Consider the following 19,196-nt stretch of genomic DNA (forward strand, 5'->3'; position numbering starts at 1 on the left):
ATGTGACACACAATTCAGGTGTAAAGTTCTACCCTTTAATGCGCTTGGCTTTTATGTATCCTGGGTCCAGCTGTAAAACATTTATAGGAATTTAAACTATGGTTAAACTGTTAAGTAAGCCTTGCAGAGTGTAGCGAAGCACAGCGGTCTATGTACTAAGGCACCTCTAAACTGCCCCAATTTTTGAGGGACAGTCCCATTTCTTGGGGACTGCCTTGCTGGAGCTATGCACCCCTGTCCATATCGGCGCTGCTATCTAAAATATAGCAGGCTGATATGCATGGCAAATGTATGAACGCTCAGCAACACTGACAGTTCTGCCCCCTGCTGCTATCGACTTCGACAGTTGGTAGGTGGTGATGTGCTATCTCCCACAGCAGTGACAGTGCTGTCCCTGCTGCTGGCTCCGGGCTACACAGCAGATCTCACATGAGTAGTACAGCTGGCCAGGGGGAAGGAGACAGGACTTTAATACATCTTGTCAATGACATTTACTGCTTCAACTTGTTTATGAGGCAAAGCAGGAAGTGTTAAAGCAGCGCTATATAGTACCACTATATTACTCTACCCCTATGTTCTAAAGGTGCCCATACATGGTGCGTTTTGCGGCTGCGATTCACGCTCCCGTGCACATCCCAAAAATGTGCTGCACATACTTTTTGAACTAGCTTTGGATCGTATCGCATGCAAATTGCATGCGATGTGATCGCATTCAAAACGCATGCAATGATTGCATTGTGTATGGGCACCATAAGCCTTGGAGAGAGATATAGTGGACTAAGATAAAGTACCAGCCAGATTGGTTGGTATTTTATCTCATTCACTTTCTCTCTCATAGGCTTTGTACATACCCGAAAGTACTAACCAACCACCTTTGGTTATTTTTCAAACCCCGTCGGCAACATGGCAGTCAGGAGCCTATTGACTGGTACTGTATCTTGCTCAACTTCTATTTGTCACTCTCCAAGGCTTACTAATTCGACCCCAAAGTTTTATCTTAAGTGCTTCAATCATTGTTTATCTGCACATTGGCAGGTTCGGCAGAAGTAAGTTACTGGGGCATGTGCTTTTGCTTCAGAATAATGTACACGGTTTGGTATTTAGTTATGTTTTCACGTCACACCTAATGTAATACATTAATATTAGGCTGCCATGTTTAGTTTGGATTATGTCCTTTTCTCTAGCTTGTTTTTAATAATGTTTTGAAGACTGACTAATCCTAGCATTCGTGAACATGTTTTCAAAGAGAATGCATAGCCCAATGCTTTCCCCTCACAAGCTGCTCGTGTGATATAAGGACTGTTTGCCATATGTTTCCTGGCAGTCTGCCCTCTGTACTATTTACATTCCTGCAAGAAAGATTAACTACTCCCTTGTATGAGCTTTTAGCTGTACATGAATATGGCAATAATTGATTTAACTACTTCGTGAAGTTGTACTGCTTTCTCTTACTGCGGAAGCTTGGTCTAATACAATAGCGACAACAACTGGATCAGAAATCTGCTGCGTGGCTACTGTACTAATTCTTGTGGCAAAGCTGCAAGTCTGTATGTTTCCTCCCTTAGAGGGAGAGGTATTATAAGTGTTGGAGAGGTGCGAAATAGAGAAGTTGCCCAAATCAGCCAATACACTTCGAACTGTCATTTATCTAGCAGCCTTTGAAATTGCACAAGCTGATTGGTTCCTTTAACAAGATCTCCACTTAATTTCTCTCCATGGCTTGATACATAGCTTCTTCAGAAACATTTGGATACAGTCAATAGGTTGTCAGTATAAATGTCAACATACATTAGGTCGACCACTAAAGGCCGACAGGACCTAGGTCAACACAAAATAGGTCAACAATGGGAAGGTCGTCAGTCAAGAGGTCAACATGAGTTTCACTTTAAAAAAAAAAAAAAGAGGTGGTATTTCATACCCTACCATCCACTAGGGGCAGTATTCAATGAGAAAAATTAGCCGTGTTTTATGGCGAGTTTGTGCTGTTTTCGTGTTGGAAGGAGCATTTTGCTCTCCAAAAGTGAACCACCCTATTCAATGTGATATTTTCGCCGTCTTTCTAAGTGATTTTCTCCGTGTCTTTCCGTGTAGCAATTCTCCATCTTTTCATGGAGAACCGGAATGTGAACTTTTAAACTAAAAGGTTTTTTTTTTTTAATTTTGGTGTAAAAAAATCAGGATATTTTTTCTGTGAAGGGGCATGTTATTTTTATTCATGTGCTTATAGCACATGAATATATATTTAATTAAAAAATATATATTTTAAATTTTTTTTTTTTTTTTTACACAGAGCAGCCAGCAGGGGGCCGGAGCTCTCAAGCTGCTCATTAGATATTCATATATTCACTGCACCCGATCATTACATATGCACGATTGGGTGCAGTCAATACTGGGTCCCCCGCTGGCTATGGGGGGGGGGGGGGCAGCTTGTGCTGCCTGGGTCCCGGGGAGCCCTCCTCCCCTCCACATATGTTCTGGGGCAGCCAGGGAGACTTTAATCTCCCTGGCTGCCACCGTCCCCCGGCTCCCTGCCAGCTCCCTGCCGCGGACGCTCATCCGCTGCAGGGGTTAAGACTCGCCGCGAGTGGCGGTGAGACTTAACCACATTGAATAGTGGCAGCGAGCCCTCCGGAACAGGGCGAGTGCATGGCGAGAGAAAAAATCTCTCGCCATGCACGGAGAATCTTTCTCATTGAAAGGTAGTGAAAGGAACTTAGAATAGTGTGCATCAGTGGTTCTCAACCTCGGTCCTCAGAGACCCCCAACAGTGCACATTTTGAAGGTCTCCACACAGAATCACAGGTGAAATAATTAGCTCCACGTGTGATTTTTTAAAATGTCAGTGAGTAATTAGTGCACCTGTGTATCTGTGAGGTGACCTGGAAAACGTGTAACGTTGGGGGTCCCTGAGGACCGAGGTTGAGAACTACTGATTTACATTGTATTGACTGGAAGTTGTAAATGTTTTTTTTTCTCTTGTATGTCATTTTAGGCAGATAAAATTGGGAAGTCATTTAACTACTTGGATGCGGCCATGTTTTTCATTGAGTGTGGTATTGCAATGGAAGCAGATGTACAGGCGCCAAAGTCTGCCTACACTATGTTTGCTGAAACCGTTGATCTCATTAAGTAAGTGTACAAGTGAATGTTTCTGCTTAAGATAAAAGGGAATACATATGAGCTTACAGTTACTGTATATGGTATCACATTGTATGCTTTGCTGCTTGACTTAATAAAAATCTATTAAAGGAATACATATGTGAAACAGGCAGACAGAATGCCTAACCCCCCTCCCTTTTTAATGCCTATCCCTCCCTACCTATGGAGTCTTCAGCCAGTACCCCATTTATTACATGCAACAAAAATCGCCAACACACGTCATCAGTAGGGTGTTGGTAGAGCAATCGGTACTTATGTAGTATCTGGGCGCCCGATTTTATGATTGTATGCCTTAAGTTAAGGCATACAATCAGATGCGATGCAATATCGCATCGCATGCGACCATCGGATGCGATGCGATGACCCGATTTTTCCATAGGAATCAATGTTAAAATGGACTTTTAACATGGAATTCAATGGGAAAAAGGGGTCCTTTTCATACCCCTACTATCCAAGTGGGCATGGAGTTGGATATAAACCTGTGGCGAGCGTAGCGAGCCACCGAGCCCGAAGCGTGGCGAGCGAACGGTATTCTGTGTCCCCTCGCGGGGCTCGCTACGCTCGCCACGCTTCGGGCTCGGTGGCACGCTACGCTCGCCACAGGTTTATATCCAACTCCATGCCCACTTGGATAGTAGGGGTATGAAAAGGACCCCTTTTTCCCATTGAATTCCATGTTAAAATGGACTCAGTCCATTTTAACATTGATTCCTATGGAAAAATCGGGTCATTGCATCGCATCCGATGGTCGCATGTGATGCGATGCGATGTGCCCGATCCGACCCGATTTCTAAATCGGGCGCCCAGATACCGAGCAATCTTGAGATGTTTGTATACCTGACAGTGGGCTTCAAAAGTGTTAAAATGGAGAGTGATAAACAGCCAGCCAATCAGCTCCTACCTGCCATGACACAGGCTGGGTTTGAAAAATGTCAGGCAGGAGCTGATTGGCTGGCTGTTAATCACTCTCCATTTTATCACTTTTGAAGCTTAGTGCATCTGGCCCAGAGTGTGATGGAAATGATGGTAATTAAAAACCAGCATGGGCTATGGTCTGGACTTCCCGGTATGGCCAAGAGCAAGGACTTTTAAAAACATGTCATTTCCATTACAAGAAATCTGGTCCATATCACTTCCAGGCTATTTTTCTGCTTCCAACACATCAAGTACAAGAACTGACTGTTCCCTTGCTGCTGGATATATCCCACCGCTTGGCAGGTGCCATTGTAACAAATTAATCAATGTTGTTCACTTCACCTGTCAGTGTTTTTTTATGCCATGGCTGATGGTGTGTGGTACAGCCTTGCAAAAGTAACAATGTAGCCCTGGTCTGTATGGTAATAGACCGATATATGGTTCATGTGCTTTGAGACTCGTATACCATCGCTGTCAAATGTTGTTTTTACAAAATGTCTGTTACATCTTACTTCCACATATGACTGTCGTCAGCTGTGTGGAAGCCATGTATAGTAAATTGTGCTACAGTGGCTGTTTTGTTTTGTTTTTTGGCCAGATAGAGAACTATGAGAACAAACCTGAATATGACATGATTAAATAGCTGGTTGCCTCCTGATTACATTTGTATGTATGTAATTGCTTTTAGAAACTGTGAGGCTTTTATCAGGCTGTTGTAAAATGTGAGGCAACTTAGTGGCTTATTATTGGTAATATCTGCGGTGGCACTGTGCTAACCCATTGCATCCAATATAGTCTTCATTTTCACTTGTTTTATGTCTCTTAGATTTATTATGAAATTGAAGAACTTCTCTGATGGCTTAGCACCTGCACATGAGAAAGCATTTGCAGTTTTATGGTATGTAATGTATGGTATGTATGTATGTTGTATGATTGTTTCCACTTGACTGTGAAATGTTTTTTTTTTAACGTTTCTTTATTACACTGTGAGATTGACATTTTGGCTACCCTTGTTTTACATATATTTTCTTGTAATCTCAGTATGCGTTGCCAGTCCGTTCTATATATGGCAATGTTTCGCTACAAAAAAGACACTGCGTTAAAGTATTCCCGCACTCTTGGGGAACACTTCAAGGTACTATATCTTTTTTTCTTTTCTAACATAACAAATTATATAGAATCGTGTAGTTGTCATATAGCATTGCACGGACTGTTTCCTAAATATATTTATATATTGGGTCCAGTAACCATGGAAGGCCCACCAGTCTACTTACAGCCCATAGTTTAGTGATATCCATGCTTGAACACAGAAGACTAAATCAAAATACTGTAACTAAGGCACAGTACTCAAGTAGTACTGCCCTTAAAACCTGGACTGTTCTCCTTTCACAATGATAAAAAAAAGTGGGTTATTGCTAAATTCAGCTCAGTCTGAAAGGGGTGACTCAGGGTTGGTCCGGAAAGAGCCCAGGTCAGTAGATAACTGGGTTGTCTGATATCCCAGGTTTAACCTGCGGTGCTGTTACACGGCTTTAAACATGTGTTAAGTGGGTACTTGTTTAGTTTCACGGCGGCAGTGGCCGTGCGTCTGAGTCCCCTTGCGGGGCTCGCTTCGCTCGCCCACGCTGCGCTCGCCACGCTATCTAAAATTAACTCTATGCCAACGTGGATAGTAAGGGTATGAATTATCTTCATTGGCATAGAGTTCATTTTACCTTATTTTTGATAGTTTAGTGAGCCGGAAGTTCACGGCGGCCGTACTGCCGCCGTGAAACTGAACAAGTACCGTTTAGTGACCCAGACTCGATCCAGAATTGCAGAATAAAAGGGTTATTAGTGTGACTGGAGTTGGGAACCCCATGGTTCAAAGAAACATAGTCGTTTTGGTTGAAAGAAGACTTACAGTATGTCCATCAAGTTCAACTTTTTACAATACCCCTTAGAGCAGTGGTTCTCAGGCTCGGTCCTCAGGACCCCCACACAGTGCATGTTTTGCAGGTCTCCTCACAGAATCACAAGTGAAATAAGTAGCTCCACCTTCTAAAATGTATCAGTGAGTAATGGGTGCACCTGCTGGGTGACCTTGAAAATGTGAACTGTGTGGGGGTCTTGAGGACTGAGGTTGAGAACCACTGTTGTCTAGATGTTACATCCCTTTTACATTTTTTGCTTCAATTCCACTTTGGACTAAATTATGTTTATCAGTTGTACCCCTGGAGGTGTTTACAATAAATGCTTGTCCAACCTTAATTTAAATGTATTTATTGTGTCTGCCAACACCACTTCTTCTGAAAGAGCGTTCCGCCTAATTTAATTCGTATTATTACATAAATATTTGTAATTTATTATCATTCTTTTAAGTTTTATTTAGTGTCTACATGTGTGTATACATCCATGGTGCTTTAATTACATTTAATTAGTGCAGTGTCTCCATTTTTGGTTAATTTCACAATTTATTTTTTTACTATCTCTACAGTAAATATCTTGTCTCGGTCTCCCCCTCTCATGTTTTCTGGTTAAAACCAGAACCATCCTCTTTTAAAGGACCTGTTGTGTTGCTTTTTAATTGTATAAAAGCAGTAACTGTAAATTAGAGTTTATAGTGGGACTTTTAGTGATCGTAAACATGTTTACATTTATTGTTTAGGCTACATATTTTATAGCAAACCCAGTACTTGGTTATTTGTTTGCAAATGAAAGTCAGACAGTTAATTATGCACTTCACTAATTTTTGTATTTTGTTGGTTTTCCTCAGAGTTCATCCAGAGCTGCACAAGCACCTTCCCCCTGTGTCGCTAGGTAATCCTCCATTTTTTTTATCGGTGCTAATAATAGCTTATTTCCAGTAGGAGAAAATTAGTGTTTTCTTACAGGTAAAATTAGTTTGGGGGTTTTGTTGTTTAGATGTTTAAGGTCTTACTACCATTTACATCCAACTAGCTGTATAAACACCATGCCTCCAATGAGGAAGATGGCAATATTAGAAGGCAGCAAGAAAACCAGGCAGTGCTGCCCAGCTGGCAGGTGCTATCATCTGCCAAACAGAGGGCTGCAGATCGGTTTTGAAATCTAAGTTATGGTAGAATTGTGGGTGAGAGGAAATTTTCCCACCTTAGTAGTGTTTATGGGGATTTCAAATAACTATAGTAAATTACTATAATTGATCCGTGGGGGTAATTCCGTTATCCCTGATGGCGGACACTGAAGGCAGGAGAACGGGGCTGTTTTTTTGGGGCATCTGCGATGGTGGAAAACACATGGAGTAGTAGGTAGCTTTCACCGCTAAAAATATGGGCTTTAATGAATCGCTCAATAAAAAACTGGGCCAAAAATGTTGATAAAGCCCTTTATTGTTGTGGTAAAATTTACCAGTTATTTGAATTTAATTTTAATCTACATATACTGTATGGATGATATATTCCTCTTTATGCCTCAATTACCTCAGATTTTACTTTATTGTTAAATAAGAACTGGGCTAATTTGCTACAGCAGTCATGTTTGGCTGCACCCTTAGGTGTAATGCCACAAATAAATTAAAATATTGGGTCTCAAATGCTGCTTCGGTATTGTTTCATATTATAATGGCAATTCTTGCTGTAATATTGGTGTAACTTGCCACTTATCAGTCTGGTAGAAAAAAAATGTCTAATGCAGAAGCTATAATACCGAGCCTGCAGCGTGGGCGAGCAAAGCGAGCACCGCAAGGGGACTCAGACTCACGGCCGCTGCGAAACTAAACAAGTACCTACTTTACTTACTTACTCAGGCCTCTGTTTTTCCAGAAAAATGGCTACCTCCATTACTCTGTAAGAGAAATGCATTGTTGGATCAATACTAATCTACTGAAGTGGTGTTCTCTTTAAGGAATTTATACAATGAACAAAATCTGGATTCTATGAATATGTAAAAGGCATTTACTTCAGTGATTGCTAATTTCTCTATTGTTCTCTATCTCTGTTCTCTGTGTCCATGTGAGAGACATTGTAGAGTTGGGGACACATAGAGAATAACACTTAATGGGCGAAATTTACTAAGATGTGTATTCTACTTCACATGTGATGTTGCTTAATTCTTAATTATTTATTTATCTAGAACAGGCATGTCCAACGTTGGCCCTCCAGATGTTGTGAAACTACACATCCCAGCATGCTTTGCCACAGTTTTGCTATTAGAGAATGCTAAAACTATTGCAAAGCATGCTGGGATGTGTAGTTTCAAATCATCTGGAGGGCCAACGTTGGGCATGCCTGATCTAGAAGATAGTAGACAGGATCTGTTTGGTTGCCCATAGAAACATCGCATGTGAAGTAGAATACATATCTTAGTAAATTTACCCCAATGGTTTTTTTTTTTTTTTTAATTTAGGTCTCAAATGAATTTAAAAATTTTCAAAAGCTCAGGCTCTTGTGACCACATGTATGTGCTTGGTGGTATGGTAAATGTAACCATTTCCGCTTTGACCATGGCTGACCGCTGAATGTACAATTGCTCTTTTTATACTTTTAACCTCTGAAAGCAGTTTTAGGGGCACAATTCTATTTGTAATATATCTAAAGATAGCAGTGATGTGGGCAGTGTACATTTCAGGCGCTTGCTGACCAGTATAAATGGGAAATAGTAAATGTCCACGAAAAAGTATAGGCAGGGCTATTTTTCAGTAGGCTCCAGCAGGAACTGAGGCCCTTTTTCTAGTTTTTCTAGTTTTCTGACAAAATATTTCTTAGATGGACGAAACCATGTGCACTGCAGGTGAGACAGGTGTAAAACCCCACCCAAATCTAATTATCTCTGCACAAGTAACACCTGCCTCACCTGCAGTGCACATGGTTTTGTCCATCTAAGAAATATTTTGTCAGAAAGAGTGAACTAGAAAAAGAGCCTCAGTTCCTGCTGGAGCCTACTGAAAAATAGCCCTGAGTATAGGATTTGTGTTTTCCTGTAATAATAGATAACTTTTTAAACCATGTTGAGGGTTTCTTTCTCATCTGAGCTTCTCATGGTCTTGTTTCTGCTAGAAGTACCGGTACTCCTTCACCTCTGTCCCCAACACCTTCTCCTGCCAGCTCTGGGGGATCTCAGCCAGGATCCATTGCCAGCAACAGCGGGAGCCAGAGCTCTTCAGTTACCATCCCCCAGATGATACATCACATAGCATCCTCTTATGTCAATATAACCTCCTACTTCCTCTATGCATATGACATATGGGAACAAGCTGACTTACTGGCAAAGAAAAATAAAGGTATGACATACTTTCCATGTAACGTCTATATCTGCAGCCATTGATGATGACTACCATGTATGGCTGCGTGTGTGTAGCACAAAATTTGTACCACATACACAGCAATTCATGGTAATCATCATCATCATCCATGGCTGCCAGGCTGTGTGTGGTATAGTCATTGATAATGTGACGTCCAGTCAATAATTCGAGTCAGTATTTCAAGATGGGAGTGGTTTAAAATCCCGGCGGTCAGAATTCCGGTGGTCAAAATCCCGACGCCTGAATACTACCGTCGAAATCCTGACAAGGGGGGGACGTGGACACCCACAGAGGGACAAAGTGTTGGGATTCCAACCGCCGGGATTTCAACTGCATCCCTTCAAGATGATATAGTGACAGTCTGTGCACATTTTATTCCCTAGACTAGAGATGGGTATACCATGGCAGGAGCCTATAACCAGGCAAAGAAACTCAGCGCCAGTACAGACTGCGTTCTGCGGAAATAGAGCAGTAACTAGTTGACTCTACTGAAGAAGTGGGCGCACTTGGAGGGTGGGTCTGGGGCATCTTGCAGGGAAGCGTGTCATACACAAGGGCCTGACACACTGCACTGTAACACAGTACTGTAAGACACACAGCCGGGTGTGCATATAGAATCTATATGTAGATTCTATATCCAATGAAAAGAAATTCCTGGTTGTAATGGACGGTCGCGCTGCCTAGACACAGCTGGGCATGTGTATAGATTCATATGCATGCCCGGCTGTGTCTCTGCATCGTGACCGTCTATAACCCCAGGAATTTAATTTTTTACACCATTTGGGGTAATTTACCCCTGTTCCCTGACCACTGGTCTATATACTGTGTGCACCTACTAGAAATATCCTGCATTTTAAAGTGATCACTGGATATCTCTCGTTTAATATATCTAAAATTAAATTTTCCTTTCCCAAGTAAGAATAAAATAGTAAATGCAAACACTTCTACAGCAGTTGTCGCATGTGAATTCTGTACTATAAGTGTACAGTATTCACATGCGACAACTGCTGTAGAAATGTCACATATTAACCTACCAAACAGTTTGTATTTGCTTAAGGGTAGATCTACTCTTGCTTTAAACCAAGTAGCAAATCCTACCATAGTAAAGCTGGGGACTCTTCTAGTTTATCATTGCCTACATAAATATTTACTTTCTCACAGATCTATATAATATATACTCAGACAATGTGTGCATTGGTTTTATATGTACATATTTTATGGTCCCATGTTCTCACGCTGTCTTCTCTCTGCTTCAGATTTCTTTGCAGACCTCAGTGCAATGATTTGCCCCCTGGCTTTGAACAGCACTATGACGGAACTGGTACACTACACCAGGCAAGGTTTACAGTGGCTGAGACTGGAATCAAGTATGACTTAAATTGTGCTGGAGGGCACTTGCCCTCTGAACTCTTTTGCACTTTGAATGCCTGGCAATTTGTAACATGAATTCTAGGAATGAAAGTAAAGGCTCCTGGGATCTGGTATGACTGGAGCGTGCTGGAGATTTCCAAACAGGCATCAGCCTCCACGTGGAGGAGGAGGATTTGGAGAGAGCGATGACTTTCTAAGCTTCTCATGGGAATAAAAAAAAACAGTGCAATGTAGTGTTGAAGTGAGAAGGACTGACACATCAGTGGTCTTTAAACATTTCTTAACAAAACCAGCATGAGAGCAGTGTCTTCTGAGAGGTTATCTACCTGAACCTATCACATTATGGCTTACAGTATGTTATCAGCAGGCCACTACAGAACAACTGGAAATAAACTAGGCTTACTAGACCAGCTGGCTGTGTCCTGTACACACATCTATATAGTTGGAAGAAAAAGTGATTGCCCCGCCCACCTCCGCCTCCTTTGCAATGCTGATTTGCATAGTATATTTTGCTATAAATCTGGGATTTACGTATGACAGGGCAACTCTAAATACAGGACTTTGTGCCTTAATCGATATACTAAGTGTCCTACTGATTCTGTCAGGTCTTATTCTTGAAAATAAAACAAAATACAAAAAAAAATATAAAACTCCTGAGCACAAATCAGCAACATGTTCCCCTTTCTGGTCATAGTGTTCTCTAAGGAATTAGGAACAAAGATGACTTCTGCCTTAATATGAAAGAGATGGTAAACAACATTTTGGGATTGATTGAATACTGCCATCAGTTCTGATGTATAAACTCCTGCAATTACTGCCACGCTTTTACGTCCGAAAAGAAACCTTGATCCTAATTGTGTGATTTAATATTTGTAACATTGCCAAATGAATGATGCATCAACCAAAATGGCCGCCCTTCCATGTTACCACTAGAGCTTATATACAGCAAGGCTCTGATTGGGCCTGTCAGCTTCCCATATAATGCAATAGGATTTTCAGTTGGTCATCAGAATGATAGGTCACAAGTTCTTGCTGCTAAACATTAAAATCCATAGCTACAGTACACAAAGGTAATCTACCTTTATGGCTCCATCCTTTTCTCTTGCTGACCCATAATGGGCAATCTCTAGCTGTGGTCATATGTATTATACAACGATAGCACTTAATAACATGATAACACAAACTCCCCCAGGTGATTGCACTGGGATATGAAAGAAGTAAATGTACTGGCGATTCCTCTCTGGCTTGTGTAGTGTCATAAATAACATAACACAATCTAGCTGTGTAGCATATGTGACTAGTCTATACACGTGGGCTAATGACCTGTGCTCAGATGGAAACCTCACTGTGTCTTTTTAGGCTGAATTTGTTTAGTTTCTAAATTCACTGGAAAATCACACACAGTAGGTTATCATTTGGTAGTGAACATAATAGATGTCATTTGGTGTAGTTGTGTTAAGTGAATACAATCCTACTTTCCAAAGACAGCGAACAGGCGGAATTTGGAAAAGACTATGGATTTATTTTAGACTAGTGGTATGGAAACTAATTGGAAATGAGATAGTTATATACTGCTGCCACATCATTCTGAATGCGGGTGTTTCATTGTAGAGCTTTATTTGCTATGGGGGTCTGCTGTGGGCTGGTGCCTTCTGGTGACTCATTTATGGTTTAATAGTTTTTCTTTTTAATATGTTTATCTAAGACTCGGTACTGTGCTAGATTCCATAAATATACAATTATATTATTTTCCTCTTTTATATTTTCTTTTTCCAAAACAATTACTACTTTCTGTCACCAGCAGGAATTCTACCATGGCTGGTACAGGCTATTATAGATGATGTGTGATAGTAACCTACAGCTATATCTGACATTCAAGTGGTGCCCAATCCACATCCCATTCATAGCTATTTATATATTCCTTTACAAAAGCTACTGTACGATCTAGTCCCACAGTAGGTTTGGCTCATCAGAGAAATTGTATGATTTGCAGTGGCCATTAATAGATGTTCTATACCAAGCATGGCCAACCTTGGCCCTCCAGCTGCTGTTGTGAAACTACACATCCCAGCATGCCTTGCCATATTTTTAGCATTCCCTAATACCAAAAGTGTGGCAAGGCATGATGGGACTTGTAGTTTCACCCCAGATGGAGGGCCAAGGTTGAACATGACTGTTCTGTACGATCACTGCAATATATTTGGGCCTCTATTTGGTTTGGAAATGTCATATATACCTTCATGGAATGTGTAGCATTTACACGGTTCAGCGTTTCATCAGCAGCATCATTCAGAAGTAACTTCTTATGTAGAAGTGATGGTTATAAGCAAGATTACAGTGGAACACACACAATTCTCGAGTGATTTATGAGTGCTTGTCGCGATGAAACTGCAAGTCAGCAAGGCCACTCAAGTCTTCTGCTCCAGTTTCATATTGTAGAATAATTACTTTGAACCATTCCCAACTACAGTCAAGTTTCTCAGGACAAACACTAATTAGGTATTGAATACATAAAGACAGCCAAGGGCATTTCATAGATGTGGTTAAGTACATTCTAAAGAAATAGAGAGAACATTTAGTACTGCGACAACAGTCTTAATGTTTTGTTTTTAGAAGAGTTTTTTGTGTTAAGCAGTTGATTGGTTTTTAGTTGGAGTACATTTTTTTCACAGTATTTTGCAGAAATCTGTCCTTGGGTAAAGTACTGAGGCTGATATATAACATAGGATGTAAGTGATTTAAGACAATGATAGTTGACACTAAAGCAATTCAGAACCCTTTTACCATTAGACAAAGCTGTAAGCATGAGGCTCACAGTAAGAACCGGCATGACCCCAATAATATATTGTGTGTCCTTTGTTAGGTTTGAGCTTAGCTATTGATTTTTTCTTTTATTTGTGCCCAGGATGTGTTTGCTGGTGAAATGTAAATATGGTTGCCTATCGGTGCTGTTATGCAAGTGGCCACTGATTTTAAGTTTGATACAGCAGCAAGTATCATTTCTTATTGTTCTGAGTGTTAAGAGCTGTCATTTTATGCTACTACAGTAATCATACTTGATTAGCATAAATCTATACTTGTACATATTTACCGTTCTAAGTGCCATGTGATTTGCCCATTAGTACTCAATACAGGTCTAGAGCCGCCACAGTACCGTCACATAATGTGCTATTGTGCTGCTCATTTTGTTACAAATGAACTATAGTAGTTCTAAATGAAATATGTTTCCAGTATTGGAAATACAATAGTTAACTATAAAACTATGCAGATTATTGCCATTGCTTAAAAGATTTATCAGTTTTTAGTTTATGCCACAAATACATTGTTAAACTGTATTCGCAATCCCCTGGATACAGTTTCTCAGTGACGTCTATTTGGATATATTCATATTTACTTTTAGGGGGTAACAGGCTGGCCGACTGTTTACAATTAAAGCAAAGGGCTTGGGAAAATATTCTCACTCAGTTACACATGTTACATGCACTCTTAACAATACAATGTATTGTACTATAACATTATAGGAAATTGGTTTTGCTGCATTCTAAAATATAAATGAATACAGAAAACATGTTGGCACAATCATGGGCAAACTATCTGCATCAAATGTATAGTTGTGCCTTGAAAAAGTTTATTTTTCTTCCATCGGAAACAATAGATTTCCTTTTTAAGATTTTCCTTTTTACACATACCCATCGGTTTAATCTTTCCATTTTCTTAATACATCTATTGTTGAGATCAGGTCACTGACTAAAACAAGGGTTCCACCATTACTGTGTGATGCATCATTTGAAAATTATCAGCCCATCTATGACCTTTGCAACCTGCAGGTGGCGTTATTCTGCTGCCAAGATGCTTTGTGGCAGTGACATCTGTAGACTAAAAAAAGGTACTACATGCTATTAATAATGTTACCAACCAGAATATTATATAATAAGCATTACTTTTTGAAAAACTCTGTCAAAACACCACGACTACTGTAGAGCATTACTCCGAGCATCATAGCAAATCTTTTCTCCGATTGTGGGTGTAAGCTGATTCATTTATTTTGTTTTTATTTGTTACTGTATGTAATCCATTTAATTTCTTCACCGTTCATTTCTCCAAAGCTTTTGCTGACCTACAATTCCAATGATGTGGAGGCAGCAGATTATTATGGGACAGATTATAAGACAAGTGATATTCCTGTTATCACTTGTTACAAATGGTGGTCCAACCAATACACTGCTAACTCATATTTTTCAAACACATGAAAGGAACTGATTGGCTGGAGCACCGTTTAACATTCATAATGAGTGATAACCAGTATATCACATGTTCAATCAAAATACAGAATATTGCATATTAAATCTGCCCTAAACATCCATCACTTGCACTATTTTCCAGTTCATCAGTCAAATCTAACTTGATGGCATCTATTCAATGATTGATCTCCTAAAGTAAAACAGCCCACTCACTCCTTTATGTCTGAATAATTTGTGTATTAATATGTGCAATGGGAAGATGTGCAAATGAAACATTAATGGAGGTAATTGGTGTATTTTTAACTACTTCTGGAATAAGTCTGCATTCTGGGGCTTCTGTGAATACTATAGCTGCCTTGTACAGTTCTTTCGGGCAAGAGACTTAAAAGATCTGTGATTTTGTTTATTATGTTATGTTATCTTTTATTTAAAGAAGAAAGTCTATGCGAAATCTCTTTCCAAAGAAGCTGTGCCACTCCTATTTTGTTAATTACGCTGTTGACTATGAGAATAATTTGCTGTAAAGAACAGATTAACTTGAAATGATTTATTCTTTCTTTTTGGCAAAATATGTCTGGAATTAAGCTGTAAATAAAATATCAAATACATTTTTATGAATGGTTTCTTTCTTTCTTTTCCAAATTAACTGAAATTGATTGAGATGTTGAAACACAGCAGTGAATGTGTTAAACAATGTATTGAGCATAGGGATCTGCAATTCTAATGTTATACTCTTATTGGGAATTCTGCTCCTTCCACTATGTAGATGGCATCTTGATTGCCTTCAGTCCCTTTCAGACCACATGCAACAGTCCTTAAATGTAAAACATCATGGACAGGCAGGATAGTCCCAGATACATACTAATCTCAAAACGGTATTTAATACCAGCAGATATTTCCGAACCTTGGAAATAACTGCTATTTTTACATAGAATAGATTGAATTAGCATTCCATATATTCATTTTTCTATAGAATTTTACGATTTTTGGAAAAAAATTAAAAGTCGGAAAACATGTGGATCGGTTAATCCAGGTCTTTTTCTATGGAAACTGATGCTATTTTGCAAATTTAGCTATCTATTCTGCAAATGCAGATTCAGCTTTTGAAAGAGCCGAATCTACAGCGGCGAGTCCCTGATGAAAACGTGCAGGATTGAATAGGTCCTGGCCAATACATTGGAAATATTGGCCAGAATCGAATACCCACCTCAACAGGAAAAAAGGGAGAAGAAACTAGTGAAAGAGGAAGAGCAACAAAAAGCTGCAATATACATCAAGCAGCCCAGACTGTACAAACTTAAAATGTTAAAAGATAACAAAACCACAAATATGCATTGGTTTATATATGCAAAACTAATGATGATGTGATGTGTTACAAGCTAAGGCGTATTCTCCAATACAGTCAAACTTCCTGTGAACTTAATACCATTGGAGGATGTACAATCATTTTATAAATCTCATTAAAGAGCAATGGAGTATGCTGCACTGTATAACGAATGGATAATAAATACTCTATACCTGCCACCCATGGGAGGTTTTGATTTGACCCATGTTTGTCACTTACTCAGTATTGTGTAACCAGCACTATAGGGTCCACTGCACTCAAACACGTAAGCCCCGTACACACGGGGGGAGATATATTGCTCAGCAATATATTGCTAGCAATATATTACTGAGCAATATATTGCCCAGTGTCTCCTTTTCATCAGCGACAAGAGATGGTCACTGATGAAAAGGAACCGCTGCTAGCGGTGCCGCAGAGGTAATTAGCTGGTCGCAGGAGCAAGCTCCTGCGACCAGCGATTGGAAAGGGGCTGAAAACGGGAGCGCACACCCGGCGATTTATCGCCGAGGCACACTCCCAATCACTGGCAATATGGTCGTCAGCGACCATATTTCCAGCGATTTCAACCCCCATCGCCCCCGTGTGTACACAGCATTAGGAGTGTTCAGACTGGATTACTTGAATGTTTACTTCGAATTTCATTACTATTCCCCCAATTTTTGAGGCAACAATTTTTCTTCTACTTCTATAATACATTTTGTATTTTATTTTGCACATAGTAATTTATTCACTTTTAACTTCTGGGAATAATTAACCTGAGATTATAATTGCTTTTACTTTTGCAAGGTTCTTTACAAAGTTAAAGTGTCAGCATTACTGGAGTCTTCAGACCTGCTCAGAACCTTTCTTATGTTTTTGCTTTTTGCAAAATAGGAGAAATACTATTTTTTACTCAATGTTTTTCCTGGTGCTACAAAAAGGGTTTGATGTAATTCACACCAAAATGAAACTTTTTTATAATTTATTTATTTTTTTAAAGTACAATACGTAAAGGATGGAAAAAATAAAGATCTTTATACACTATAATGAAAAAATGTACAGTCATTTAATGAAACCTTCCTGGGGAGGGAATGTAGTTCATAAATCTCTGAAAATAAAGGTGGGGCAAGGTCACCAATTATGTGAAGACTGAGCACAGGGAACAAGGACACTTTTTACTGGGTACGTAGATTCAGAGGGGCCCCTGCCACTATGGGTCCACTAATACAGATGGTTCGCCCTCTCCAAGCCAATTTGATTCTGACTGTATACCCCACATTATTCTATTCCCACTTACATTACACAGGGGGACATGTGGGAAACAACCAAAAACAGGGTGTTTTAAAGCATATACTCAAACTAGCTCACATCTGCTGCCAGGACTACTGGATTGTACATGGCCGGTGGTCTACAAGCAAAACGGGGCCCTGGATGGCTTTGATTCAATAAGCAGCGGTAAATGCTATGCGCCAATAGTAAATGTTATCAACAAATGTTCTCATTTATAATTACTTAAAGAAACTTGGGGGTGATTTATCAACGCTTGGAGAGTGAATAAGTTCCACCAATCAGCTCCTAAGGTTATTTTTCCAATATGGCTGTAAAATAAGTTAGGAATGAATTGATTGGTACTTTTTCTCCTGATTTTGCAGCAGGTTTAAAAATCTTTTGAGAAGACCAGTCGACAAAGATTGAAATTTGGGGTGTGAGCATACACCCTCTACCAATGTCTGACCAACTGGTAGATTGGATTGGATAAGAATGGGAAAAGTGTGTAGCGGTACTGGGGGTCATAGGTACATACATAAAACACATCTGCAGTTTTCATATCCTTTTCCGGTCTATTTATAAAACCTTCTCCTATACTCTTACAAACTTTTTTTTAGTGATTAGTCATGAATATTAAATATGTTTGATGCTAGAATTGATTTAAGTACATTTTAAATCCATCCCCTTCTATGTTCTCATCTGCATCCACACACTGCTGTATTCCTATTTTCTATTGGGTGGTCAAAGCCATGCTGTAGCTTAATTAGTCGGCTGTTTCAACAGCACCATTGTTTGCTTATTTATCTCTATACAGGCAAAACAGGTACCCTGTAGTACAGATTTGACTTTAGGGCAGTGGTTCCCAAAATGTGTGCCGCGGTACGCTGGGGTGGCTTGGGGGACTTTCAGGGGTGCTCTGGATTAGTTTTTCATGACCAATGTAATAGGCAAATTGTGGAAAAAACAGGGGTGTATTATGTACATTTATCAATGAGAAACGTTTGGCTTAGGGGTGTAGTGGAAAAAAATTCTGGTACTTAGATGCCAGGATTCAAAAACATTTAAGAATCACTGCTTTAGGGAAAATAAATCACATGGTGTTAGGTCAGGCAAGTATGGAGGGTGATCTAGCCCTGCAATCTCCCAGCCAAGAGCAGATTTACCAAAAAATAAATAAACAGTTTTTACTACAACTCTGCAGGTAAGAATTAGATGGAAAAAAAACCAAACATCATTTTAGTAGAAATGTTGGGTCACAGTTGCACCTTGTGGCCCCTAGTCTGTCAAAATAACTGGTATGGGTCATTGAGTTGAGATGCATTGCGGTCAACACATGAAATAGGTCGACAAGGTTGGAAAGTTGACACAAGCATTGTGACAGTCAAAAGATTTTTCACTGTTTTTTCTTGTCCTGAATGTCAACATGGTCACCATCAAAGTGTGCTGCATCTCCTCACATGATAGTGGATGGTAGGCATGAAATACCGCCCGATTGCACATGGCTCAATTAAACATGAAAAACTAAAAACAAAATGTCGACCTGTTAACTGCGCCATTGTCTATCTAATGCTTATGTCAACCTATTTCAAGTGTTAACCTAAGACATGTTAACCCAACGCATGTCGACCTATCATGTGTTGACCCAACGACCTTATCC

General features: G+C 39.8%; 1 protein-coding gene across 3 annotated transcripts in view; it reads left to right on the plus strand.

The window, feature by feature from the left end:
* AFF1 (ALF transcription elongation factor 1) overlaps positions 1-15,554 on the plus strand; it is a 126,948-nt gene extending 111,394 nt beyond the window's left edge. For 2 of the 3 annotated variants that reach the window (XM_083177691.1, XM_083177700.1), the window contains exons 16-21: positions 2,993-3,129; positions 4,901-4,972; positions 5,116-5,209; positions 6,830-6,873; positions 9,090-9,313; positions 10,591-15,554. In XM_083177691.1, the coding sequence (XP_083033817.1) occupies positions 2,993-3,129; positions 4,901-4,972; positions 5,116-5,209; positions 6,830-6,873; positions 9,090-9,313; positions 10,591-10,712 (693 nt within the window). In that variant the 3' untranslated portion in view covers positions 10,713-15,554. Of the gene's footprint in view, positions 1-2,992; positions 3,130-4,900; positions 4,973-5,115; positions 5,210-6,829; positions 6,874-9,089; positions 9,314-10,590 lie in introns of those variants that run through there. The other variant, XM_083177708.1, reaches the window with a different exon arrangement.
* Positions 15,555-19,196: the final 3,642 nt, after the last annotated feature.

Source organism: Crinia signifera, chromosome 1, assembly GCF_055691185.1.
Source record: "Crinia signifera chromosome 1, ASM5569118v1, whole genome shotgun sequence".
In the NCBI taxonomy this organism is placed as follows: Eukaryota; Metazoa; Chordata; class Amphibia; order Anura; family Myobatrachidae; genus Crinia; species Crinia signifera.